The sequence below is a fragment of the Cynocephalus volans genome, chromosome 17 (assembly GCF_027409185.1).
Source record: "Cynocephalus volans isolate mCynVol1 chromosome 17, mCynVol1.pri, whole genome shotgun sequence".
In the NCBI taxonomy this organism is placed as follows: Eukaryota; Metazoa; Chordata; class Mammalia; order Dermoptera; family Cynocephalidae; genus Cynocephalus; species Cynocephalus volans.
Window position 1 is genome coordinate 557826 of NC_084476.1, and position 27231 is coordinate 585056.

General features: G+C 54.8%; 1 protein-coding gene across 2 annotated transcripts in view; it reads right to left on the bottom strand.

Moving 5' to 3' along the window:
• CACNA1B (calcium voltage-gated channel subunit alpha1 B) overlaps nt 1–27231 on the bottom strand; it is a 195330-nt gene that overhangs the window by 85845 nt on the left and 82254 nt on the right. For both annotated transcript variants that reach the window (XM_063081919.1, XM_063081920.1), the window contains exons 12-18: nt 22884–22996; nt 18670–18782; nt 16358–16489; nt 15621–15693; nt 6407–6524; nt 3449–3516; nt 578–684 (exon numbers count right to left, since the gene is read on the bottom strand). In XM_063081919.1, coding sequence (XP_062937989.1) covers nt 578–684; nt 3449–3516; nt 6407–6524; nt 15621–15693; nt 16358–16489; nt 18670–18782; nt 22884–22996 — 724 coding nt within the window. The remainder of the gene's footprint in view (nt 1–577; nt 685–3448; nt 3517–6406; nt 6525–15620; nt 15694–16357; nt 16490–18669; nt 18783–22883; nt 22997–27231) is intronic.

The following is a 27231-nucleotide window of genomic DNA, read 5'->3' on the forward strand; positions in this document are numbered from 1 at the left end:
ACCTCTGCGATCGCTAACGCCTCCAAACGTGCTTCTTCCACATGCCTGAGGCTCACCTGTCCACGGGAGCCTGGCCCCCCACCTTTTCTCATCACAGAAGCTCCCCAACCTCCGTCCCAACACCGAACACTTGCACAGACGTTTTTGGAAGCTGCATCAAGTCTCTTGGGCTGCTGAGGTACCACCTAGAATCTCTTGCCTCACAAAAAAACATTTCTGAAAAGCTGTGTGTAAAATCAACATATTGACTTCTCACCCTGACTGACTCACAGGTTTTTCCTAGGGAAGGGCCCTGGAACCACCCCGAGGCCCCGGGAGTAAACTCCAGGGCTGAGCCGATGCCACGCACAACATGAGGGCTGTGCCTGGCCGTGCCCTGCCGTGCTCACACTGGGAGAAAGCTGCGGTGCAGCTCTGCTCCACGGCTCCTGCAGAACAGGGGAGCCCCATCCTCTCCTCGCAGTTCTGGGGGAGGGGCCCCCGAGGAAGCCTCCGGAAGGGGGACCCTGGTGAAGGCCCAGCCACAGCCTCTGCCGCAGCCCATGGCCACCCCACCACCCGCTCCCAAGAGCCTTACGCAGCAATGGAGATGTTTGCAGCAGACATGGGGCTGACTTCAGCCACCTCCTTGGCCTTCTGCAGAGCGAGCTTCTGATTGGCTGCTTCCTCCATCTCCTCTTCATCCTGTTTGAACAACAGAAGCGTCCAGTTCCCCTCAGAGTGCGGTGGCCCCTCTGACACTGTCAGCTCTTCCTGCTGGGGGCCACGACCCTCCCGCCCTCTGTCCCGTGGGTCTGGCAGCCTGTCCCTGCGTGAGCATGGCCCACCCTGGGCCCAGCTGAGCACCCCGTCCACACGAGCTCTCTCTGGCGCTCTTCAGGACCCCCCCTTTCTATGTCTACAGCTCAAAGGTGACAGTCCCCAAGGCTCCTGCCTCGGAACCCCTCGCTGGTGCCACCTCCCAGGGTGCTCACATGCTGATGACTCCACAACTATGCTGCACCCTGTCCCAAGCACCAGCCACTGCCTGGGCACTTCTGCTTGTTTGTACCGTGACACCTCGACTTACCCATCACAATGCAAATCTGTCCCTGCCTCCAGCCCATCTCCCAGGAGCACCTGTCACACTTGAACAAAGCCAGCCTCTCTGCAAAGCCACGAGCAAGGGCAAGGGGCAGAGCCCTGCACCTTGTGGCTGGGTCCTGGCCCAGCACTGCCCTCAAGAGCTATCACCAGGAGTATGTCCAGGGGGACCATGCGCCATCTTGAGCATTTCTACCTGGACCCATCAGATCAGGTCTGTCCACCTGTCCCCAGCTGTGACTGTGAGAAGCCCCTGCCTGTCTCCCCCACACCTGGATGGCCCCTGGAAGTGCCTGGTCCTGTGCTCCACATGGCTGTCTGCCACCGGGCCAGACATGTGCACATGCGAGCAGACATGGGTGCAGACACCCTGCCCAGCCTCTGCCCAGCCCTGACCCCCAGTCACTAAGCAAAACCAACATTCTGTGCTCCTGGGTTCCAGATAAATAGCTCCAGGTCAAGTCCACAAGCCCCAGATGAGAGGCTAAGACCCCACATCATCCATCCAACTACTGGGGTCACCAGTTTCCTCAAAAACCCCAACCCCAGGCCCGCCTGGTTCCCTGGCAAGCTGATGCTCCCAACATTGTCCAAAATGTCCTTAAGTCTGCTTTTAGGGGCACGATAATGGCAAAAACTAAATCCCCTGTTAGCTGCCTGCAAATTCCTTACCCTAGAGAAGAGGCCTTTAAGCTTCAGGCCCAGAGAGGAGGCAAAGCTGGATCTACCACAAAACAGCCACACCCAGGCCCTTCCTCAGAGAGCTGGGTCCACCCTGGTTTACAGCCCTCTGAGGCGGGGATGTGGCCGATCTCTCCAGGGAGTGCTCTAGAGCCCCCCAAAGTCTACAAACAGGGTCGACGTGACTGTGTTCCCACTTCAGAAAGTAAACAATGCTGTAACACATCCGTGGGGGCACGAAGGAGGACAGAGTCCAGTCCTCCCCTCTGGAGCTCTGGACAACCCGGAGAATGACCCATAGCCGCACAGACAGGCCTCCAGTGGCCCCAGCTCCTAAGGCAAGGGAATTCCTAGATTAGGGCAGCTACCCCAGAGGGGCAAGCACTGAGGGTGTGTGTACACAGACAGGTCCCCGAGGACACACTTTTCCCATTGTACCCTCACTCAGAGCAGAACCTGAAAAGACAGTGGGGACTTCAGAGCTCAAGTTCACCCCTGCCCCGGGACAGCTGGTGCTCAGGTCACCAACACTACTGAGCACCTCAAGTTCACGCGGTCCCAGAAATCCTAACACCAGGAATGGCTCTGTGTACACATGGGTCCCCCAGCCTGGCCGCAGCCTCAGGCTATTCTCCGACCACTCCTGGATGGCGAGACTCAGTCCATGCCCAGGCTGAGGACAGAGCTAGGGAGGAGCCTAGACCCACCGGGACAGCCACAGCCCAGGCCTGGACATGGGAGAAAGGAGGCTGAGCAGAAGCCGAGGAGGCTCAGGCTGTGGCAGGCCACTGCACGGGCCACACCCTCCTGCCCAGAGCTGGCGGGGGCTGGGGCAGGGACACCTGCACAGCTTACACTCTGTTAGAAGCACCGTGACAACCCTGCTCAGAGCAGGTGTGTGCCGACACACAGAGCATGCACGTGGGACACTGACAACATTGTACACACTGAGCCAGGCAGCAGTGCCTTCCACACCAGGAGCTGGGGCTCGAGTAAGAAGGCAAGGCTGAGGCTGAGACAGCAGGTGGCCTGGCCGCACCGTGTCCAGGGCTGTGGGGTGAGGGTGACCAGGGACAGGGCTGTGTCATCTAGGGGGAAACCACAGAGGGAGACGTGTGTCATCATGTCCCCCTCTGGGCTCAGGGATGAGACGAGTATTGAGCGGCACCTGCTGGGTGCTGCCTAGAGAGGAAGCGGCCCTGCTGTGGCACAGACTCGCTGAGACAGGGCCACCAGCTGCGTCTCAGGCACCAGCCAGGCCCAGCATCTGAGGGCAGCACTGTAGTGTCCCCCACAGCCCTTCAGAGTCTTCAGAGCAGGACATGCACCTGAGGTATGTCCTGCTGTCACCTCCCCTGCATCACAACCTGCACTGACCAATGCATCCCGTGCCCCTCGCTCCTGCGGCCGCAGCTCTCCAGGCTGCGCCTCCTGCTCCCACACCCCACCCTGCCCATCCAGGCCATGCTGCCCAGGCCTGCCCACATGTCCTGCTTCCTCAGCTCAATCCCCCACACACCTGAGAGCAGCCCAACCTCTGCCTGTCCACTCCCCTGGGCATTGGTCACACGGGGCCCTAACCCAGGACCTGGCCCTCCTCGTGATTCCGTGACTTCATCCAGAGCCACATGGACCGACCCCAGCCCCTCCCTGCACCCAGGCTGCAGGCAGTGTCCCCACATACCTTGGTCAGCTCCTGGGCATTGGCGAGGTTGTCCACGGCGATGGCCAGGAAGACATTCAGCAGGGTGTCTGGTTGGCTCCAGCTAAGGAAGGAAACCCTCGTGCCCCCACACTACACCACACCATCATCTCCCCAGATCCTGACCAGCCCCCAGTCTCCTTCCCTGGGTACCGCGCAGGTCCCTGTCATCCCCAGATGCCCCCCAGCCCAGCCTCCAGGGCCCTCTCTCACCCTGGCCCCTGCTCACTGCCACCTCCCCGCCCAGTCCTCCTCCACTCAGTCTCACGTCACCAACCTCCCCAGACGTCCACATGACCCACTCCCACAGCCCAGCTGCTCGGGGCAGACTTTCTGTGCCCAAAGCTCAGAGGCCGTTGGATCCATTCCCTCCGCCTCCTAGAGAGGCACAGTCTCCTGCTTCTGTCCCCACCATGCCCCAACACACACCTCCAGACCTCACAGGCTCTGGATGGGGCCCACCACCTTCTGTGTCCTGTGAGCAGAGGCCACCTGAGACAGGCCGTACACACACAAACCAGCCGTGACCGGCACACTCTGGGCCCCAGGTCTGAGGCAAGGCTCACAGACACCTGCCCAGTGCTGTCCTGCCCCTTCCTTTTCCAGAGGGAGTCCTGGGCTCCTCTCCCATGATGTGCTCCCCGTCTAGAGCCACAGGAACCACGTGCAAGCCGAGAGCACGGAAGGCAGCACAGCTGCGCACCCAGCAGCCCCACACCCTCTACCAGTGAGGAAACCGAGGCCACAGAGGGTGAGTCACCATCCAGGTCCCGGTGCAGTGCAGGCTCTGTCACTGACCCGAGTCACTGAGCTCTTCCTTGCAAGAGGATCTCTCCTAGACTGGAAGCCACCTTTCCAGTCAGTTCAACCCACCGCCAAGCAGCGCATCTCCAGACCTGCGCCTGCCACACGGCCGGCCTCCTGGCGTGACTCAGCGCTGTTCCTGCCAGACCCATTTGCCCAGGGTGGCCCTCCGAGGTTATCTCTTCACTCTGCCCTTCCCCACCCTGGCACGGTGGACATCCCGGGCTACAGAACCCTGGCCTGTGTCCACTCGATGCCAGCAGCCCCTCTGCTCAGTTCTGACATCCAAAAATGTCTCAGGCTGCCACATGTCCTCCGGGGGCAGAGTTGCCCTTGTTGGAACCCTGTGCTCCAGGCAATTAAGCCCCTTTCAGGCAGGCCCGGGGATTCACCCGGCCCAGGCTACAGCTGCTCTCCCTGTGGCTTGGCCTCTGCCAGGCCCAGGTAGCAGCTGGCTCTGTATGAGTCCAACAGCGAGGACCCTGGTAAGTCAGGCCCCTCTCTGCAGGACAGGTGCCCCCTCCCTGGGACTCAGAGGAGCCTGTAACCGCGGCACTGCCTCATAGGCAAGTCTGCTCAGGGTCCCAGCAGAGCCCACAGGACAGGATCCTGAAGCCAGGCTGACCCCAAGCAGGACACCTCCAGGCACTAACCACAGCCATGGATATCCTTGGAGGCCTTTGCATGCCCAGAGAGCAGGACTAAGGGCCATGCCCCTTGGAATCCAGCCAGAGGGACACATGAGCACAGACAGAGTGGCACTGGATGGCAAGGGGGACGCCTGAAGGCTGACACAAGCATCAGTGCTGTCCCAGGCACAGCACGCCTTCTGGACACCAGCCGTCCAGTTTGTGGCCAACGCTGCAGCCTCCGTCCCTGACAGCCATGGCTGCACTTCCTCATTGCCTGCCATGTCAACCCCAGGCACACCCACCTCCAAAGCGAATGTTGCCCCCCAAGCCCCCAATTCCCCCTTCCTAGGCCTCACACTCAGTTTCCCGCGAAGGTTGGATTCTCCCACCTGGGATCCAGGACCTAAGCTGCAACCTGAAGGACCCCTCCATGGCTGCACATGGGGCTGAGACCTGGCGAGTCCCTGCTGGGGCCAGCCCAGGAGAGACAGTGTGAGGGAAGAGGAAAGAGGGAGACCAAAGCCAAGGGAGACAATGCCTGAGGTACGGAAGGTCCTCGATGGACGGAGACATGAGGATAGACAGCGTGAAGTGGCCGCTACGAGAAACTGGGCCACGTGAGAGAAGGTGGAGCAGGCAGGTCGCCTGTGGGACAACAGCTCAGCCCTTGCTGCTGGGCTCTGCAGGACATTCCTCACAGCGGTTCTCAGTGACATGTCCAGACCAGCAGCGCCAGCCCCTCCTGGAGCCCGTTAGAATATGCACGCTCAGGCCTCCGACAGGTTGGGCCAGGGCGGGCTCCGGGCTCTAACAGCCCTCCAGGGCCTCTGATGCCCGGGTGAGTTGAGAACCAGATACGCCCACACTCCCACCGGGCTTCTCCGGGCCCTCGCCCACCCTGCACCATGAGCCCTTCTGGATTTTCCTGGACCCCAACCCTTTCCCGTTACGGCCCCTGCCCGAGGCTGAGCTTGTCACTGCTGCCGCGCTACCCCCAGCCCCAGCCCCACCTCTGACACGAGGTCCCGAAGTAAAGCCCACCTGTCATCCCCACAGAAGGCCTCTGATATTTCTCTGCAAGGGCTACATTTTCAGGAAAAAAAAAAAAATTAGTATTTTGTAAAGCCCAGTGCCAAAACTTAATTACTGAATTAACTCAAAGTGAAAAAGAAAACTTGCTGCACCCATGCGGACGTCCCCATCTTCCTGCGAAATCCCAAGACTGCCGCCCAGCCCTTCCTGAGCCCGCTGCTGGCCACACACCCCCACCCCCACCTCTGGGCCCCCCACATGCAGCTCATGCTTCTGTCACCCTGAGCCCCTGCAGCCTCCAGACCCTCGTGCTCGGGCCACTCGAGAACTTCCACCATCCGGACTTAACTCTGAGAAGGTGCCTCTCATGCTCGTGGCTGAAACATCCAGCGCTCCTGGAGGAGGCCGAGAGATGGCCACCGCGAGAGAGTGCCAGGCACTCGCGCCTGCACCCAGCCCCACAGAAGGATACAGTTTCCAAACAGCGTCAGGACAATGAAGTAGAAGGATGAAAACATGCCTTTGCTGACACCCCCCTGGGATTCGATGCCATGATACATGACTGCATTCCAGTCCTCTCCGGTCAGGATCTGCAGGGACAGCAGCGCCGCAGCTGCAGCCTTCCCTCCCGTGGTGCACGCCACAGCCCGGGCCACGCATGCAGTCCACGGGTGGCGGCCCAGGGGCCTCCAGAAACCTTCCAGAAGGACATGGCTGCCGAGCTGGGTCAGCCTTAAGTGAAGAGTATGCTTAGGTTTCCAGCCACGAGTGGAAAGGGAGCTCTGAGCAGAAGGTGAGCAGCGCTGGGGGAGACGGCCAGCTCGGCAGGGGCAGGTGCAGCGGGGCCGGGGAGGACACAGCGCTGGGGCGCCAGCTGCTCCAGGCCACACAGCAGCAGCCAGGCCTCTGACCCTCCAGGTTCCTGTCACCCTCACACCTGGCTGAATGAAAGCCCTGCCCATCAGGAAGCCCACGTCTCCCTTTTCCACTTTGACTTTTGGAGAAGTACAAGAGGCTAAAATAAAAGACACTCGTGTACGCACCACCCAAAATGGAAACAGTTAACATTCTGTCCGATTTGCATGGGTCGCACTGCCCGTGACCACCCGAGCCTCTACCGTTCCACACACACGTGTCCACAGACAATGCAGCACGTGTGCTGAGCACGCACAGGGTGGTGACAAGTCATTCTTCAGCTGACGTTTCCATTCAGTCTTGCGTCTCTGAAGTTCATCCACGTTGGCTCATGGAACATCTACTTATCCGTGTAAACCCCTCCATAGTTTTCCTCCTGACAGGCACTTTCAGAGGCTGCCAGGGTTTTGCTCTCTCCCACGTCTCTTTGTGCACACGTGAGTTTGTCTAGAGCTGAGACTGCTGGACAGTAGACCGTGCACATCTTCAATGTTGTCACGTTTCCAGAGTGGCATCCCAAATCATACCTGCGCCAGCAGCGCAGGGGTGTCCCCACGTCCCCACGCCACACTTGGTGTTGTCCCACGCTTTGATGGCTCCAGTCGGGCAGGGGTGGAGGGCAGGAGGATGAGGCTGAGCGTCGTCTCTCCTGGCCAGGGGCCCTTCCATCTCTCTGTGCCCTGCTCCCAACAACCTGGTCCCTATTTCCAATGACTCCTCCTTTCCCACTGACTCATGAGACTTCCTCATGTATTCCTGTATGTACGAATCCTCTGTCTGTAATACCCATTGGAAACACCTTCTTTTAGTCCATTTGCTTTTAACTTATTTTTGTATTATAAGGAAGTTTAATGCAGTCAAATTTATCAGTCTTTTCCTCTATGGTTTCTACTTTTTGCACCTTGTTTAAGAAATTTCTCTCCATCGCAAGGGCATAAAGACATTTTCTTTGAACTGTTTTTAAGTTTGATTTTTCACATTTAGATTTCTAATCCAACTGGAGTTCTGTGTATGCATGGAGATGACAATCTAATTTATTTTTCATATGGAAAGCCAATTTTCCCAGATTTTTGAATAATCCGTCTTTCCCCCATTAATTTAGAATGCCATCTTTCTCACATAGCCAATTTCATATATTTGCTTGGGCACGTTTCTGGGCTCTCCAGTCTGTTCTTACTGGAGCTTTATAAAAAGTCTTGATATTTGGTGGGGCAGGTCTCTCTTTCCTGAATTGTCCTGGCAATTTTTAGATACTGACTCTTCCACGTAATCAATATGCTGAATTTCGAAAGCTGGCCTGTCGGAATTTAGATCAGGATTGCATTTAATTCATAAATTAAATTTGGGAGAACGGATACCTTTACCATTTTAAGGTTTCCCATTTATAAATACATCTCTCTGTGTACTCAGCTCTTTAATAAACATTCTGTCATTTCTCCCACAGAGGTCTTGCCTACCGTTAGATGCATTTCTGGCTGCCTGACAGCTCTTGTTACTACCGTGAGTGAGACCCTCCTTTTTAATTGAACTTTCTAGTTGAATGATGTTGTTATATGGAAACGCTGTACTTTGAACACTGATCATACGTCCAGCAACACTAGTGAATTCTATTATTTCTAGTAGAGTCTCTTGGATTTTCTGTGTAAGTCATCACATCATTTGCAAATAATGACAATTTTTTCTATTCCTTTCCAGTCTTTCTACTTCTTTCTATCTTATTCCGTTGGCTTTCAATGCCTAAATACTGGGCATCCTTGTTTTTCCTTTAATAATACTTGTCATCTTTTACTGTTACCTGTTATACTTGCTATAGTCTCTTCTAAATAACAGCTTTACTGAGATATAAATCACATACATAATTCACCCACTTAAAGTATATAATTGAATGGTTTTTAGTATATTCGCAAATATGTGCCGCCATTACCCCAGTTTTAAAGCATTCTCTTCCCTTCAGAACAAAACCCGTGCGCACTGGCCATCACCCACCCTGGCTATGAATTTTTGGTAGATCAGGTTTTTCTTTTTAAAAGTCCTATCAGTTCTTAGTATGATGCTTTTACCATGAATGAAAGTTGACTTTTATTCAGTGTTTCATCTTTCTGCATCTATTGACATGATTATTTTTCTTTTTTAACCTATAGAGATAAGGAATTAACGTTAACAAATTCCTGCAATACTGGGATAGACACGGTTTAGCTGTGAGGTTCTATTTTTTCATTACACAGTTGGATTTGATTTTTGAATATTTTATTTTGGATTATCGGGACCTCCTTCCGCTGAGCAAGTCCTGCAGTGTCAGGCGACATGCAGCGCTCAGGGCTGCCGGTGGGCGACACAGAGGCTGCCTCAGGAGCTCGCAGTTTGGGCTGCTCTTTGCTTGTCTCACGTTCTCCTTGCGCTGCTTTGGTGACGAGGTGGTACCAGCCTCATGAAATGCTCTCTCACCGTCTGTGAAATGCCTTGAGTGACATGTTATCTGTTCCCTGAAGGCTTGGTGAGACTCACCTTACAACCGACTGGGCCCAGGCAGGGGCAGGAAGACAGGAAGAGAGCTCTGACCCTCCACCCAATTGCTTTCAATGGTTAGGAAACGTCCAGGTGTTTACATTTCTTCTTGAGCCAATTTAAGTAATTTATGTTTTCAAATAAAATGCATATTTCATCTAAGTTTTCAAATCTATTAGCATAAAGTTACCATAATATTCTTCTGGGATTTTAAAAGGTATCTCATTTTTCTACAGTTATGACTCCCTTTGGGGTTATATTTTTTACTTGTGCTTTTTTTTTTTTCTTTGTTAGTCTTGCTATAAAATTATCTACTTCATTAGTCTTCTCAAGAACTAGCTTTTTATGGTATTGTTATTTCGGCGATTTAGTTTTCTGTTTCACAAATGTCTTCTCTTACCATCATTTTCTGCTCTCAATTTTCCTTTATTATTTTTTCCTAGATTCCTAAGATGATTACTTGTTTATTTTTAGGTTTTTTTGTGGGGGTTTTTTTTGTGACCGGTAAGGGGATCGCAACCCTCGGCTTGGCGTCGCCCACACCACACTCAGCCAGTGAGCGCACCGGCCGTCCATATATAGGATCCGAACCTGCAGCCTCGGCGCTCCCAGTGCCGCGCTCTCCCGAGTGAGCCACGGGGTCGGCCCTTCTTTTGTTTTGATAACAGCATTTAAGTGATAGATTTTCCTCTAAGTATTACTTCAGCTTCATCCTGTTAACTTTTGTTACTGTTTCTCAGTTCCAAATATTTTGTGACGTTCTCTGTGATTTCCTCTTTAACCCAAACCTTCGACTTATAAATATGGGGAAGATTTTAAATGACTTTCTATTAACAGTGTCTATTTATTTAATGTACCAAGAATTTGCTCTGTAGGATAGCAATTGTTTAATATTCGTAGGAATTTCCTGGGTGATGTAACAAATGCTCGATTTCAGTGAATGTTCTACATGCCCCAAATAATGAATATTCTATTCACCGCCTGTCGGGTGTGGTTCTGTATGTCGATGGGCTTGTGTATTGTGTTCATGGACTCTTTCACATCCTAATCTTCTGTCAGCTTCATCCTTCAGATTGACAGAGATGTTGTAAATCTCTTATAAGACGCTGAAGTTTTTATTTCTCCTTGTAATTCCGTCAGTTTGTGTCTGACGTGATCTGAGGCCACGTTGGGTCATGCGGGTTCAGGATTACAGGGTCTTCTGGGTGGAGACTTCTCTTCTCACTATGTAACGAGCTGCTTTATTCTCATTAGTCTGTTTTTTACTTTAACTTCTATTTTGGACGATATTACTATTACTACACCAGCTTTCTTTTGGCCAAGGTTGACTTAGTTTATCCCTTTGTATCCCTTTTTCAAAGATTATGTAATATTTTAAACATTCAGAAAGATACGATGAATAATTTAACAAACCTCTGTGCACCCATCACCCAGCTTAAGAAACCAAACTTCAAAGTCACTGAAGTTCCTCGACTAGAACTCCCGTCTCATCTCTCTCCCTAACTCCCACCACCACCACCCAAACAGTGTCCTACATTTGGTGTTTATCATTCCGTGCAAGCTGCTATACTTGGACTGCGTGTATATACAAACTATATAGAGAGTTTTGCATGTTTGTCATCCTTAGTCAAATAGTGTCACATGCTATGTATTATTCTGAAAATCGCTTTTTTTCCCTCAACACTGTGTTTGTGGAACTCATCCAGGTTTATACATTTAGTTCTAGGCCGTCCACTTTCCCTGCTGTACAAGCACAACACACTTTTTAAGTCCAGTCCCCTGGTGATGAACACTCAGGTGATCTCCCATTTTTGTGGCTACAAATAAGGTTGCTGGGATGGCCTCACACGCGCCTCTTTGTGCACTTGGGCGAAACACTTTCCAGAGCATACACTTAGCACAGACACCGCTCACGTGCAAATTCTAGTGGACAGGGGTTTATGAAATTCTCTCCAAAGTGGTTCTACCAACCCAGCAGTGGAAAGGAGTCTTCGTTTCTCCGCATTCTAAAACTCGGTGCTATCAGACTTCACTTTGGCTCAGCTGGCAGGTGGGGAGGAGGCCACATGGGGGTTTGGTCCGCGCTGCCTTGACCGCAGCGGAGCTGGCCACGGCTCCTCAGGTGTTTTCATCTGCCGTTTCCCTTCTTGTGAGTTACTTGCTCGTAGCCTTTGCCCTTTCCTAGTACTTTATTTGTCTGTTCTTTTTGATTTGTGGAAGTTTATGATGCATTCTGGACACTAACCCTTTGCTGGTTACTTGCTGACACTGGAAATGTTTGCTCCCAGTCTATCTGTGACTTGTTTTTTTATCTTTTTAGAATGTCTTCTGATGCACAGAAATTTTCAACATAATCAGATTTGTCCATTGTTTCCTTTATGATCTGTGCTTTTTATGTCTTCTTTAAGAAGGCTTTCCCTGCCTTCAGTTAATGACAATACGCTCGTGTACGTTCTTCTAAAATTTGAGGTTTCTTTTTCACACATCCAATTTCATCTTTTTCTGATAGCCAAATTGTCCCACACCATCTGCAATGACAGCACTTGGGCTTTCTACGTATAGAAATACTTCATCTGTGAATAACGACATTGTTCTTTCTTCTTTGTCAATCCTAAGGATTTTTATTTCACTTCTTCTACTGCGCTAAGACCACTGACATTAGCATAGTCTGCTAAGAGTTCTTATTTGGAAGGAGTGTCAGGCTTTCATATGATTTTTCAGAAAAAATACTTGATATGAACATTTCAAACAGACACACAGCAGAAAGTGCGACGAGCCCGACGCGCTCACAGCCCCGGTTCAGCAGCGGGCACTGCCAGCCTCGTGCCCTCTCTCCTCACGCTTCTGGCTGCTGTGCTTTTGCTAGACTTCAGATGCTCTGATCGCACAGGGCTTTTTCTTCCTTAATCTGTTAATATGATGAACTACACTAATACATTTTGTAATGTTAAATTATTTTGCATTTTAGGGCCGGCCCGTGGCTCACTGGGAGAGTGTGGTGCTGACAACACCAAGTCAAGGGTTAAGATCCCCTCACTGGTCATCTTTTTAAAAAAAATAAAATTTATCTTGCATTTCTAGGAGAAATTCTAGTTCATTACAAAGATAGCTTTTAAGTACAATATATCTAGATTTGATTAATGATTATTTGCCTCTGGATGTTTGGATTTTTTTTGCCTTTGTGATAATAATCTCTTTTTCTTTTGATATTGGTCTTATTTAGTTTTTCATATCAAGGCTATTTTAGCCTCATAAAATGAGTGTGGAGCTTTCCATTTTATATTCTCTGAAGTAGTCTGTATAAAATTATAATAACTTCTTAAATATTTAATGGGATTCACTTATAAAACTATCTGAATTTGGGGGCTTCGGTAGGATATTTTTAATTATTCACTTTCTGAAGTGGTTCAACTTTTCTACTTAATGTATTTTTAACTTATGTTAATTTGATGTATTTTTTCTTCTAAATCATCCACTTTACTAGACATACGAGTGTGTCCAGTGCTTTCGGCCGTGATCTGAGGACTGGTGACTCGGCGTGTTACTTACACCTGAAAGTGCCTCCAGTTCCACTCTCACGCCAGAGTCGCAGCTCTGGACGCAGAACTCTAGGCTGACATTAAGTGTGCACCCATATGTCAGAGTTACTTTTCCATGACCTTCTGGCATGTGTGGCTCGTGAGAAGTCTGTCGTCAGAGTTCGTGCCATTCCTTCATAGGAAATCTTTCTTTCTAGGGTGGCTTTTAAGATTCTCTCTTTATCCCAGTGTGTCTAGGTCTGGAGGTTATTCCTGCTCCTCCTGCTCGGCCCTCTGAGTGCGCATCTCTAGGACTCGTTCTGGGAGGACACTGGCGTCACACTTCTGCACGGCACCTCTGAGACACCCATCCTGGCCTGCGCCCACCTTCTCGGCAGCGTGTCCCGTGGCTTGGCCTGCACGGCGCAGCTGGCTCAGCCCGCCCCGTCTTCCAGCTTGCCTCTCTTGGGTGCCTTTTCTCATAATACGGTGTTTTTATGGGTTCTCCCTTGACCCCTTTGAGGCCGTGAAGCCACCTGCATTTGTGCTGTCACCTCCTCCCCTTCAGGAGCGACCTCACCTCTGACCGGGGATGTTGTCAGTCCTCTTCTGCGTGTCACTTTTCACTGTGTTTTAGTTACAGCGTCACCAGGGCAAAGTCGAAGTGTCTTCTCCCTCTTCACATGCCCTCCCTGCCCCCACTCCCCCCCGGGACCTCAGGCTCCCGGTTCAGGGTCATCCCGGGGGAATCGCAGGCCTAGCCTGGTCAGCCGTCTGCCCCGGTCCTGCCCTTGCAACCTTCTCGGCCTCCTCCAGCCATGACAGCCCTTGGCTCTTCTCAGCCTCCTTCCAGGGGCCGCAGGCCCCCCACCCAGCACTCACGGTGCACGCTGCTGACACCCGTGGCGCTCAAGGCCCCACACGCCGCCACCCAGACCGTGCCCGGTGCCTGCCTCTGCCGTCTGTCACCCCTGCGGGCTTCTGTTCCACTTCTAGTCCACAGAGATTGTGGCTTTTGCTTGGCTAGGTCCTTTTAATTTCTAAGTGTATTTGTTATCTTATTGCTGTGTTCAGAGCAGAGGGGACCTAAGGTCAAAGCACAGCATCATCTGCGCGGAAGAAAACGCCGCTTCTCCTAACTCCGACCTCCTCTTGAGCCCTCGCCGTGCTCAGGCCCTTCCCTGGAACAAACACAACGCAGCAGCCTCTGCCCCTCAGTCACTCACCTCCCTGCTTGGGAACCCCTGGGAGGATTTCCGCTGGGGAAGCATCTCGTCTTGTCACGTGGGGCCACCCACCCCGGCCCCGCCAGCCCTAGAGCCCCGCACCGCACACCTGCACGCTTGCCACCCGGTCTGCCCTCACCATTCTCATGGCTTTGCTTGGAACACGCTCCTCCCCATTTCTCCTGCCGGGAATTCAAGGCCCTCCTGGGTGACCCTGATCCCATGACCCCAGGGGAAGAAGACGCGTCCCATCACTGAGCAGGCCACGGTCACCAGGAAAGGCTGTGGCCGCCCTCTGCTGGAGGCCCCCAGCTTGGAAGCCACTCACATTCGTCCCCAAAGACTGTCTCCCACGACGTGCTCAAAACATTTGGGAGAACAAATTTTGGAAGTCACGGGTGTGTGAGCAAGCCAAAGCTTTCAAGGCGTCCGTCAGGGAAAGGGAGAACAGAGGAGGCTACAGGCACCCCCACACTTAAGGAATCGGGGGTGAATGACACAGAGTGACTCCAGTTGAGGCCAGAGAGGAGGAAGGGACAAGAAGGAGGAAGGTCCTGATGGGCTCAGAGCACGGCTGTGACCGGGAGCCGAAGGGCCACAGGGCTGCAGCCCAGTGACACAGGGAGGGAGTGCGAAGACGTGAGAAGGGACAGTCACGGAGGGCTGTGGGCACATGTCATTCGGAGCAAATGCTCCTTGACCCAATCATCTGGCTTGGTTTGAACAGTCGTTAGAAAGTCTCCCTCCCTTTGAGAGCAGGGGCCCAAAGGTCCCGGTTCTCACACGTGTCGTGGGCTCCAGCTTGGGTCAGGGGTAGGGTCGGCAGCCCCCAAGTCCAGGGGCTTAAGCTGAGCCCCTAGCTGGGGGCACACACGGCCTGTCAGGCCTCCCTAAGAGTCATCGTGGTACTTGTTCTCAGACACGGGATCCAAGTGGGTTTCACAGGACAGGAATGCACAGCATTATCTTGTCAGCGAGGCCAGTCATGGGCGGCACTTGGGAGCCACAGCCCCGTGAACAGGGAAGGTGCTCGACCAAGAGCATCTGGAAGAGGAAGCCCTCCAGAGGGCAGAGGCTGCCCGCACCGACAGGCCCCGTCCTACAGAAGACGGGCCCACAGCCTCAGCGTCCCAAGGAGCTGTCGTGGGCAGGTTTCTAGACACGAAGGAGAACTGAGGGGCCCCTGGAGCCTGACACACTAGAGGGAGAAGTTTAAGGAGTGCTTTGTCTTTTCACTCTCAAAAGACAAAGTGATTCCAGGTCCCGGGGGCCGAGAGAGAAACTGGTGGCTGAAGCCCAGTGGCTGCTGGACACTTGGGTCCCCAGGAAGCAGCCCTTGCTCCTCAGGACAGTGTCACAGCATCCAGCTTCCCTCGCCATCCTGGCCAGGCTCCCGGGAGCCCTGCACACGCACACGGGAGGCTCCTGTGCTTCTCTTCTGGGTCATGGGAGGTTCTGTGTGAACTGCCCACTGTCCGGGGACTGCAGGGGCAGCTGGGAGTGAGCCAGCTGGGAGCCCTACCTGGAAGACGGTGAGGATGGCAGCAGGGAAGGTGTCAAAGTTGGTTGTCGGAGTCTCATCTTTAAAGTTGAACCTGAGGAAAACGAGCAACTTTGGGCAGAGGTGGCCCCAGGGGAGCAGGGAGACTGCGGGAGCATGCGTGGAGCACACATGTGCTCGCTGCGGGCAGCAGATGGGCTGCGATGGGCTGCGAGTGGGTGGGCTGCGAGTGGGCCACAATGGGGCCGCAATGGGGCTGCGATGGGCTGTGACTGGGTGGGCCGCGAGTGGGCCACAATGGGGCCGCAATGGGGCTGCGATGGGCTGTGACTGGGTGGGCCGCGAGAGGGTCATGATGGGGCCGCAATGGGGCTGCGATGGGCTGTGACTGGGTGGGCCGCGAGTGGGTCACGATGGGGCTGCAATGGGGCTGCAATGGGCTGTGAGTGGGTGGGCCGCAGAGGGGCTGCGAGTGGGCCAGGATGGGGCTGCAATGGGGCTGTGATGGGCTGTGAGTGGGTGGGCCGCAGAGGGGCTGCGAGTGGGTCATGATGGGGCCGCAATGGGGCTGCGATGGGCTGTGAGTGGGTGGGCCGCAGAGGGGCTGCGAGTGGGCCAGGATGGGGCCACAATGGGGCTGTGACGGGCTGCTTCCTCAGCACCACCCACCCCCGAGGGCTTTCGGAGAGGGACGGTGCTCCGAGCTCTGCCTCCTGGTGGGCACCAGCGCTGGACTCCCCCCTTCTGGGTCCACTTACTGTCCCCCAAACAGCTGCATCCCCAGCAGAGCAAAGACCACGATGAACAGGAAGAGCAGGAAGAGGAGGCTGATGATGGACTTCATGGAGTTGAGCAGAGACACCACCAAGTTCCTCAAGGAGTTCCAGTACCTGTTGGGGGCCGGGCAGGGTGTGGTTCGAGCCCTGGTCTGTGCCCTGCGAGGGGACACCAGCTCCAGGCCTGGCTCCACAACCCCCGGGCTCTCTGCAGCCACACCCATGGCTTTGTGACCTTCTGAACGCTGAGGGCCAAGCCCAATCCTGGACTTCATCCTTAGCCACCCACCCTCGCACCAGCACACACACCCAGTCAGCCACCAAATGCCTCAGATCTGTGCTGTGTGACAGGAGGAGCACACTGTTTGTCATCGGCCCATGGTGGGAGGAGGCGCAGCCCCAGAGCACACACCAGCACCGCTCCCGAGTGAGCAGGTCATCCACCAGTGCACGATCAGGGGCACGAGGCCTGGCCCCAGCACCCCTCTCATCAGGGACAGGGACACAGGTGTGGAACGTGTGGAGCAGCATAGCACAGCCTCTATTTACCTGGCATCCCTCAACACCCCTCACCCACCCCGCCACGGACACTCCTGGAGGGCAGAGACCATGACCCCTCATCCGCAGCGCCAGCCTTGAGGCACAGAGGGCCCGAGCAAGCCTGCTAGTGCCTCGCTGCTGCCAACAGTTTGCCTAGTGACTGGCACCCTCCAGCTGCATCCCCAGTCTCTGGAGGGCTCTTCCCAGGGCTGCCCCAGTCCAGTTTTCCCTTCAGGCATCCAGAATCACCCCAGCTCCCCAGGGAGACACACCGCATGCCTCTGTGCCCTTGCACGTGCTGTGCCTTTGCCCTGCAATAGGGGGACAGCAGGCAGACCTTGGTCTCCCCCACAGTCACCTTGTCACTGAACATCTCTGGGCCCTAAAACTGTCCCCTCCCCCTGGTGCCTGCATCAGAGCCCAGATATCCACCGTGGATTCTCTTACAAGGTACATAAGCGTTAATGGCAGATCGGATGGAAGACTCTGGAAGAGGAGTCCAGCCTTCTGCTAGGACTGCAAGGGTCTAGGCCCGCCTGCCTCAGGACAAGGGGCAGCTGCTCCTGGGAGGAACCAGAGTCCTGAGACGCCAGGCCCGAGGCTGACATGAAGGCAGCCCCTGCGGCCCCTTCCTGGAGCCCCTCTCACCAGCACGTCATGGGGGAGCCACAGAGACCTGAGGACAGGCCACACACCGGGCTCAGCAAATGTACGTGGACCGAGCTGGACTGAGCTGCCCACACGTCCTCTGCATTGACACCTTCGTATCCTCAAAGGTCTTGGGTTTGGACTTAGATTGGAAATGACCAACAGAACTTCGGTCTACTCTGGGGAGATCAGTGGGGTTCTGAGAAGTTGTCTCCATCACTGGAGGGCTCAGCGTGGACGGTTCTTCTCCTTGCGTCCCCAGCTGCCATGACCCAGGCTGCCGGGATGCTGCGCACAGAGCCCTGTGGAGCAAGCAGCGTGGAGCCCGCCTGCCCCAGCTTCCCAGAGCACAGGAGCCTCAGTGACTTGGGACCAGGTGTGCGACTGAAGCACAGGGTTTCCCTCCTCCCGCCACTGCAGCTCTGGCCGTGGAGAGAGCTTCAGCCCCGCTGTCCTCTCAGCAGCTGCACACACACCTCACCTCCCTGGGTCTCAGCTCCTCACAGGGAAAATGGAACTAATTTCCAGAGTCAAGATTCAAGTGGGACATGACTAAAAACATGGTTTTGTCACTGTCATCGTCACTAAGATGCAGACAGGGCAGGTTCAGGCACGAGGGTGGAGAAAGCAGGCCTGGGAGTGGGAGCTGTGTAGGTGCCAGGTGGGCTCCGGGGAGAGGAGGGTGGGCTGGGGCTGCGGAGCAGGTAGACAGACTTGAAAACCTTCCGTCTGGTAACTTCCATTTTCTCTATTAACTCTTAGGCAAAGCCACCTTGGAAGGTTGGGAAAATGGAGCTGGTGGTTCTGAGAGGACATGGCATGACGTTGCGGGTACAGCTAATAAGGGCACTAGAAAGCAAGCTGGCAGCACTGAGGGCCCTCAGGAGCGACCCTGGGGATGGATGTGGCCCCAACAAGGCTGAGGTGAAGTCTTGCTGGGCTGGTGCCCTAGCACGTGCTGTTCATAACTTTCTTTTGTATTAAACCAATAAACCAATTATAAGCCACAAAAAGAGTTTCCCAGGGACAAGCACCCCACGCCAGCCAGTCCAGCACGCTGCCTCCACCCTGCAGTCCCCTCACCCAGAAGCGCATGGATGACATACTTGGTGACTTTGAAGATCCTCAGCAAGCGGAGGGCCCGCAGCACGCTGATCCCAAAGGAGGCTCCTGGCTTGATGGCAGCCCAAACCACTTCAAAGATGCTCCCCACAATGACCTGCAACAGGGGTGGCATCAGCCTCAGGGCATGCATCCGTACCCGTGTGTGTGTGCACGCGCACGTTGATGGATGTGTGCGCTTGTTCCGCTCACGTGCAGCTGCAGGCTCACCTCTCTGCAAGCACCTGCCCTGCCTCCCTGCCCGTAGCTTATGTCAGATAAGGCAACACAAGACTGCTAAGTCCCAAGGGTCCTGACACCTGTCCATCCCGCCACTGCTCCAAGATATTCACATTCGTAAATTGCATCTTGAGTCTTTTCTTCTCCTGATGAGCAAGAGCCAGCACAGGCCATGAAGGACAGACTGTGGCAAGCCTGGCCATTTGCTTTACTGACAGGGTTATCTCAGGCTCTGTCGGTGTTGCTGGACTGGGACTTGTGAGCGGGGCCAGGCCCTCCTTCCAGATGCTCCTCAGATGAACTATGAGAAGGGCCATCCTGGTCCATGCCTGGTGCAAGGGACTCAAAAAGGACTGAGCAGTGGGGCTGCAGCACAGCAGAACACTCACTACCTCTCCTCTGCACAGGACATTGCAGGGGCCCAGGCTGAATTCCCTCCCAGGCCACCACACCTCAAGGGACACACTCTGGGCTCAAGGTCAGCGTGAGTACCTGTGTCCTCTCCATGTGTGTGACTCTCACTTCCTCTAGCCTACACTTCTGCAATTGGTGTGGAAAACTCAAATTTAACCTCTTAAAGTCCATCCTATTGTACTTAGCTCATATATTTTCCAAGGTTTCAGTCATTTCCACCAATTTCACATCAACTACAAACCTCACCAAGTCACTGAGAGAATGGTGAGCGTGCCAGGACAGAGTCCTGGGGTGCATCCCTAGGGACCTCCCCACAGGTTAGCACTGATCTGTGAACAGCGTGCCTGGGTACAGGTAGTGCCCTGTTTATGAGCCAGCTCCAACGCACGGTCACCTGCTGCACATTTCTCTACCGTGTCCATGAACACATCATTCAGAGATCGGATGTCCTGCCAACATTCAAATACACCCATATCCACAGCACCAGTGATCGCCCTACCAATACCACAAACGGAGAGCTTGCCCAAATCTGTCCTTGGTGACCACGTTGGCCCTCGACCATCACTGCCGATTTTTCTCAGCACTAGCAGATCATCCAGATGTTTTCTCACTTGCTACTGACAGTCAAATGTGAGAGGACAGAGCTAAACTGAGGAAAGTGTCATTAAACAAAAAGAAACCAGGACTTGCTAGTTTTGAAAATGTGCAGCCTCTCCAGATAACAGAAGATGCCAACATTAAGAAATGGCATGGTCTAAAGGTGAAGCCAAGGGCAAGACTGTGACCTCTACTTGAGATCCCAAAAAGATCAAAGGTGGTGCCTCAGAGAACGATTCAGTCACACTTTCAGGCCTAATAAATCAGGCCAAGCAAGCAGTAAGTCCTCCAGGACACTAGAGGCACCAGGTAGCCCCTTCAGCACTCAGCCTGGAGATCTCCTGAGGTAGATCTCCCAGTTCCCTGGGCACGTTTTCTATTTTTCACATAACTGCAGGCAGCGATGTGGCTAAACTTTCTGCCAATATGCAACAGGACCCCCATCCTTTAGTTTCCTGTAGGATTCTCCTCAGTTTCCTGCAGACCCTGATGTGCAGTCATCTCAACAGGAATGCAGGCAGAGAAGGGCTCATCTGCAAGAGTTTTGTCTGCTGAAGTCAACCACAGGAAGGTTCATAACTTATCCATACAGTTCTTAAAAGACTTAAACATGCAGAGACATCACCAGCTTGGACTGAAAGGGACCAAGACAGCACAAAACAAAAATAATTCTACTAGTAGGAAGCAGGCTGAGAAAACTGTTCACCTGAAAACATGCACTACCCTTCATACCCTTTCAAGGAAAGGCGTCTTGGAGCAGAACCAAGAGCCCAGAGGGCTTCCCAGGCCATAAAAACTAATCACAGAATTTCCAACATTTGCCCAGCTGGATTTCAGAATTGCTATGGACCAGTGACTCTCATGTGCTTCCTGCTGTCCCCCTTGTGAACAGTAATGTCTACAGCAGTTATCCTGTGCCTGTCCCACCATTATACACTGGATGTGGGGGGTACATAAATTGTCTCCAGTTTCACAGATCGGCAGATTGAAAGACACTTCGGGAACTGTACTTAAGGAACTACAACCAAGGAGCCTCAACCACACCTAGACCTAATTAATGATGAGATTCTGGATTTTGAGCTGATGCTGTAATGGGATGAGACTTCGGGGAATTGGGAGGGCTGGGTGTATTTTATACTGGGAGGAATATGAGTCATTGGGGGCCAGAGAACAGTCTGTGGCAGACAGCTTCTGAGAAGGTCCCCAATGATCCTCACCTCCCAGTATTCACATCCTGTGTAACACCCACCCTCTAAAGTGTGGGCTGTGCCTAGTGACTCACTCCCAACAAAAAGTGGCAGAACTTATGGGATCCCTCTTCAGACTGGGTTTCTGTAGCTTCCATCTTGAGTACTGTCACTTCTCTCTCTCAGATCACAAGCTGCCGTGCTGTGAGGACATTTGGGCAGCCTATGGAGAGGCCACATGAGCAGAGCCAAAGCCTGCCAGCAGCCACGTGAGTGAGCGTGACAGCAAGTTTTCCAGTGCCAATCAAGACTGGGAATGGCTGCATCCCCGGCCTTCCAGTGGACTGAAACCTCATGAGGGACCCTAGGCAGGAGTCACCCAGTAAAGCCATGCCTGGATTCCCCACCCATAGGAATGTGAGATAAATTTTTTGTGGCTTTAAGTCGCTAAGTTTTAGAATAATGTGTTAGCTTATGTGCGAATTATCCCCATGTCCTGGGATCCAGTTAGTTCAGCTAAGAAGACTGAAATACATTTAAAAGATCAAAGTATCTCTGATATCTCTTTGCCTCTCGGGTTCCCTCTGCCTGTACACACTCCAGCCTTTCTTTGTGACCAAGAAGGCAAAGGATAAGAAGCGTTTGTCCCTTCCCAGCCACCTAGGAAAATCACAGGTGTGCATGTCCCACAGAGCACCCCCATCTTCCCTTCCTCAGAGATGAGGCAGCACGTTCTGGTGCGAAACCACTGCCCTGAGGTCAGAGAGTTGGGCCCAAGCACTGACTGCCCAAGACCGGCTGAGCAGCCTTGGGCCAGTCACACGTCTCCAGTCACCTGTCTGTAAAGTGAGGGTCGTTGTGAGGATTAACAAGGTCATGGGCACAATGTTCTGCCAACTACAGAAGTGCAGAGCTGCTGAGAGAAAGAGTTCAAGTGAAGCTGAGTTGTTGAGCTAAAGTTTCACTTCTGCCTAGTTCCAGGTCCCCTCCCTGGTGGCTGCAGAGCTCTACAGAGCTCAGGGCTGTGGCACTTCCAGTTGTCACTCAGAGCCTCCAGCAGGTCAGAGCTCAGCCTCTCAGCAGGTGCCAACAGTGCCACGTCCCAGGGCTCTGGACTCAGTGCCAGAGAAGTGTCCTGTGCACTCTGCTGGGCCTGGGTGAGGTGACTCTTATGCTGCTCCTGCCCTGCGCTCTGGTCTGTACTCGCACCACTAGGCACAGAAACGTCCTGCCTTAGAGGCTTCCCTGACCTACCAAGGCTGGTGAAAAGGCCCACGCCAGGCCCACTACTGCCCATCCCCACGAGGAGGGCAAGACGGTCACGGCCTGTCATTTCCTCCCCCTGAAGCACAGGAGCGCATGCCACGCCTGCCCAGAGCCCGATCCAGAAGATGACAGGGGATCAGGACCACAGCCCCGAGCTCTGCTGGGGAGAGACTGAGCCCCGCACTGGTTAGCGAGATCCTGAGCATGGAGGGAGCTGCAGGGCCTCCAGCTGATCCTGAGTCTACAGACAGGGTTAGTGGAGGAAAGACGACGCTCTGCAGGCAGGAGCAGCTGCAGCTGGCACCCCCATCAGTCAGGCCTGGCCCTGCGGGCCTCCCTCGCCGACTCCCTGCACCTTCCTGTCTGTAGGCGGCCTTCATCACCCACACACGATTACAGACCCCAGCCCATCCTGGGCACACGTATGGGAGGGCACTGTGTGCATTCACAGGCAGGGATGCAGCTCAGACCCGCCTGGACCCTGGCCTGCATCCCTGATGAGGCGTCTCACTCACCCCAAAGTCGAAGCAGTTAAAGGAAGATCGGAAGTAGCTTCTGGGCCCCAGGCCATACATCTTCAGGGACATCTCTGTGAGGAAGAGACCCAGGAAAACAAACTCTGCAAAGTCTAGGAGAAGCCGGAGAAGAGGAAATTAGCTCAAGGCTTCCTCCCACCCTGGCTCCAGCCCAGACTGGAGGACACCAGGCCTCAGGGCCTCTCCAGGGCTGAGCCTTCCAGGCCTGGTCTGTGGCCCGTTTGCTCTGAAATCTCAGCCCAGGACAGGAATGATGGATGGAGAGGGACCCAGGGAGGTACCCGTTCCAGCTGGAAAGGTGCCGAGTGCAGGGTCTATGGGACACACAGGTGAGCTCCTGAACTGGCTCAGGAGTTCTGGGGTCACAGGATCGCTTCTCCCAGAGACAGGCCTGGGGCTATGAGACAAAGGACCCCCATCCCTTCCAAAGAGAAGCTGGGCTACAGCCTCCAGCTGGTGTTTCTACCTAATTGCTCCACAGCTGGTCGCTCAGGTGGGGTCCCTCAACCTCCCTGTCAGAATGTCCCTTTCTACAAGGATTACCCTGATGCCGTTCTCAAAACCCCCAAAGCACCATAAAAATCAAAATTTGATTTTAACTTTTTGTCCTGTTTCTGCCCCAGTAAACAGAGAACTCTACCACCCAAGCATCCCAGGTGTATCCACTACAAGGCTCCCAGGAGGAACCGGCACTTGTAGGGGCCTCGGTAATGCCACCCTGGCTGTGTCAGCAAGTTGCACAGAGACTCCTGTGGGCACAGCAGCAGTGAGGTGGGGTCTGCCTCAGCCCACAAGTCCCTCCAATAGCCCTGCTGACGTTCAGTGGCCTCAGGAATGAAGGGCTGTACTGGAAATTCAAGGCACACAGACACTGCAAACCCAACCCAGGCAGAAGGAGGGAGTCAGAGCAAGAAAAAGTGGTTGCCCTAGAAACCGTGCGAGGCCACAGACAGCAGGAGACGCAGCCACACTCAGCCACTTGCTGAACTGAGAATCCCAGATGTCAGGACAAGGCCACTTGTCCCCCAAAGCACAGAGCTAAATCAGCTCATTACTTCATACAGGAGTGACCAGGGCAGAGCCCACAGAGAACAAGACCACGAGGAAGAGCAAAGGGTAAGCCCCTGAGATTCCAGTCACCGGGAAGAGCCCAGCCCAGCCTTCCTGGGCCACTGAACCAGGGCCTCTGAGGGGACACAAGACCTTAAGCAAACACAGGTCCTGATAAAACAGATGATGGAAGAGGGAGCCACACACCTCCTCCCATCCCAACGCATCTGGAATCTCCTTTCACCTGCAGCCGTCCACCAAAGGCTGTGCTGCATGGGTCCAAATGGCTTCAGAAGGGGGCAGGTCAACAGCAGCCCAGACCCCAGACCATCACAGATGCTGGCTCCACAGCCCTCCTGGGCACCATGGAAACAGACAGAAGGTCTGGGGAGGGGACTCCCCCGTCTACGGCCTGAAAACATGGAGCAACTCCTGGGAGCAACTCACTCACAGCAGGCCTGGCCTCCAAAGCCAGCCAGAAAATCACCAGATTCCCAAGGCAAGCAGGGTTGACAACAAGAAGGCTGAGCAGCTTCCCCCGAAAAGCCATGAGGACAGCGTCAGAGGCATGGTGCCCACTGACCCCAACCAGACCTGACAATGCCCAGATGACTGGCGCCTGGAGGAGGCTGTTCTCATCTGCAGGTGTGAGATGCAACAGGAAAGCTGTGCCTCCCCCAATCCAGGTTGGAACGTCCCAGCAGGCTCTGTGGAACATACAGTAGCTTAAACGACCCAATGCTCCTGGCCACAAAGCCACAAAGCCCCTCTGCACATGTCAAAAAGGCCCCCTGCCTGTGCCAAGGGGCTCGGGTCCTGGAGGAGAGGCCACCGAGACGGGACTGCTCGCCACCCACAAGCTGGACGGTGGGGTGAGGCTGCTCCAGCACTCACCTCACTCCCCAAGGCCAAAGAGAAGGAACCCTGCAAGCAACAAGTGCAAGAATTGCCAGAGGTGAAGCTTTTCAGAGAAGGGGCTTACTGTGCACTTTTACTGTCCCCAGGGGGGAGATGCCCTCAGCCTCAGACACTCTGCCTCCCTCTAGGCCAAGGGCGTCCATTTGTTCACCCCTGAGCCATTCATTCAACCAGCAGTCGCTGCTGCTGCTAAGCACTGGCAAGAGACAGAGCTCGCCCTTCTGGGCAGGATTTCACAAGCTAAGGGACACAAAGCACATCGTCATGCAGTGTTTTATATCACAAGAGGGCAGCCTGCTCGGGGAGTGGAGGGGAGGGTGGTCAAGTCTGGCTCATGAGGTTTACAGGCCTCGTGGGGGCTCACAGGATGAGGGGCTCTAACAGCCCCCTTCTCTGTTCAAGCCTGGTCTGAATGTCCTGGTAGCACATCAGAGAGGGTCCTCAGAGGCCAGGCAGCTGAGGTGCACAGAAGCCACTGTCTGCAGGGTGGCCGGCCTCAGGCTGGGGCCCTGCAGCAGCCTCAGTGAGGCTGGCCCATGCTGGGCGCCGGCACCCCTGGGCCTCTAGCAAGCCTGCCCTCCCGCTCAGGCCCGGCCCAGCCATCAAGGACAGAGCTGGGACACTGAGCAGAGATGCTCAGACCCAGCAAAGGCCTCCCTCTGCCTCCAGCCACGTTCCCTTCACTGGTGATGCCAGTGAAGCTGGGAGCTCCAGGAAACCACAGAGAAGACAAGGCAGCCAGGGGCCGACTCCTGGCCGGGCGCCTGTGCACTTCCAGCCCGCGGTCCCACGCGGCAGGCACGCACGGCCACGTACACCGGCTGAGGAAGCGGACCCCGGGAGACGCCTCTCTCATGAGGAGGACAGGCCTGCAAAGCTGAGTCGGGCAAGCCCAGCGCTTCAGTCCCCACCTGCTGGGCCAGCGGGGGGCCAGCGGGGTCAGGAGGACCGGAAAGCGGCCCCAGAGCGGCGACGAGCCTTCCGCGCGTGAGCTCCACCCCCCGTACCCGCCCCGGATCCACGCCACCCCCGACAGGCGGGAACCGGAAACCGAGCCCTGCTCAAGTCCACTGCCATATATGGGCAAAAGCCACCAGCAGCCTCCCCTGTAAATACCCGCTTGTGTCCACCCTGGGTGGCCTTTCCCGGCCTCACTCCCTTGTGGGCCGTGGGACCTCGCCCTGGAGCGCCCCCATTAAAGCCCACCTCGAACCCACTGCCGGGCTCCTCCTTCACCACCACCGATTCGAACCGGACACCTGGTGCCGAAACCCGCTCCGGTAGGAGCCTCCGTCCTCTCATTACCAGGACCTCATCTGAACCCCACGCCTCGAGACACCGGGTGAGTTCCCCCGATTCCACGCCCCGATCCAGGTGGTCCTGCCTAAAAACGTGGCCACGTCAGGGCGACGCCACCGAGTCACCAGGTGACTCTCGTTGGGCACCTGAGGATCGGGAGATGCCTACACCCTCACGGCAGCCTCTTTTAATCCGACGCCAGCCCGGGATTCCAAACGTGGACGCCTGCTTGAATCCCCGGACTGCCCGGCAGGAATCGTGGGAACTGCCCAGTCCGAATCAGACCCCAAACCCCCTCTGGGCTGCCTGCTGGCCGATCTCCAGGCTTTGGGGCTCTCACTAGACCTGAGAACATGCTACCTTACCCATCACTATTTGGTGGCCTGACCCCAATACCAATGGACAGTCAGTGTCGATCGCCTCTCGAGGGCACCTTTGACTATCAGGTCCTCACAGATTTGGACAACTTTTGCAGATGCCAAGGCAGATGGTCCAAAGTCCCTGACGGACAGGCTTCTTGGTACCTGTGCTCTCGCCCCTCCCTCCACACCCGCTGCTCCATTTCCCAAGTTGTCCTCACTCGGACCATGCCGGCTCCATCTGCCCCTAAAACTCCTGAATCCTTCCCCCCTTCCCCTCTGTCCGAACCCCCTGAAAACCTGGCCAGCCCGCCGGCTCGGGGGCAACTTCCCTTCCCTATCCAGAGCCTCTTCACCCCTTGCCCTGCTCCTCCAGCACCTGCCCCGGTGCCTCACACTGACCCAGCACCTTCACCCCCAGCACCTTCACCCCCAACCCCTTCACCCCCAACACCTTCACCCCAGCACCTTCACCCCCGGCACCTTCGCCCCTGGCTCACCTCCCATCTCTGCCTGGACACAGTCCTGAGTAATCCCACCTCCCCCCGACCTGGTCTGCCCCTTAAGGGAGGTCGCTGGCACCGAGGGAGTGGGTGAGTTCATGCCCCCTTCTCGCTCCAGGACCTCTCCCAAATTGAAAAGCAGCTGGGTCCCTACTCTGCCAACCTGGGAAACTATACCAAAGAGCTCTGATATTTAGC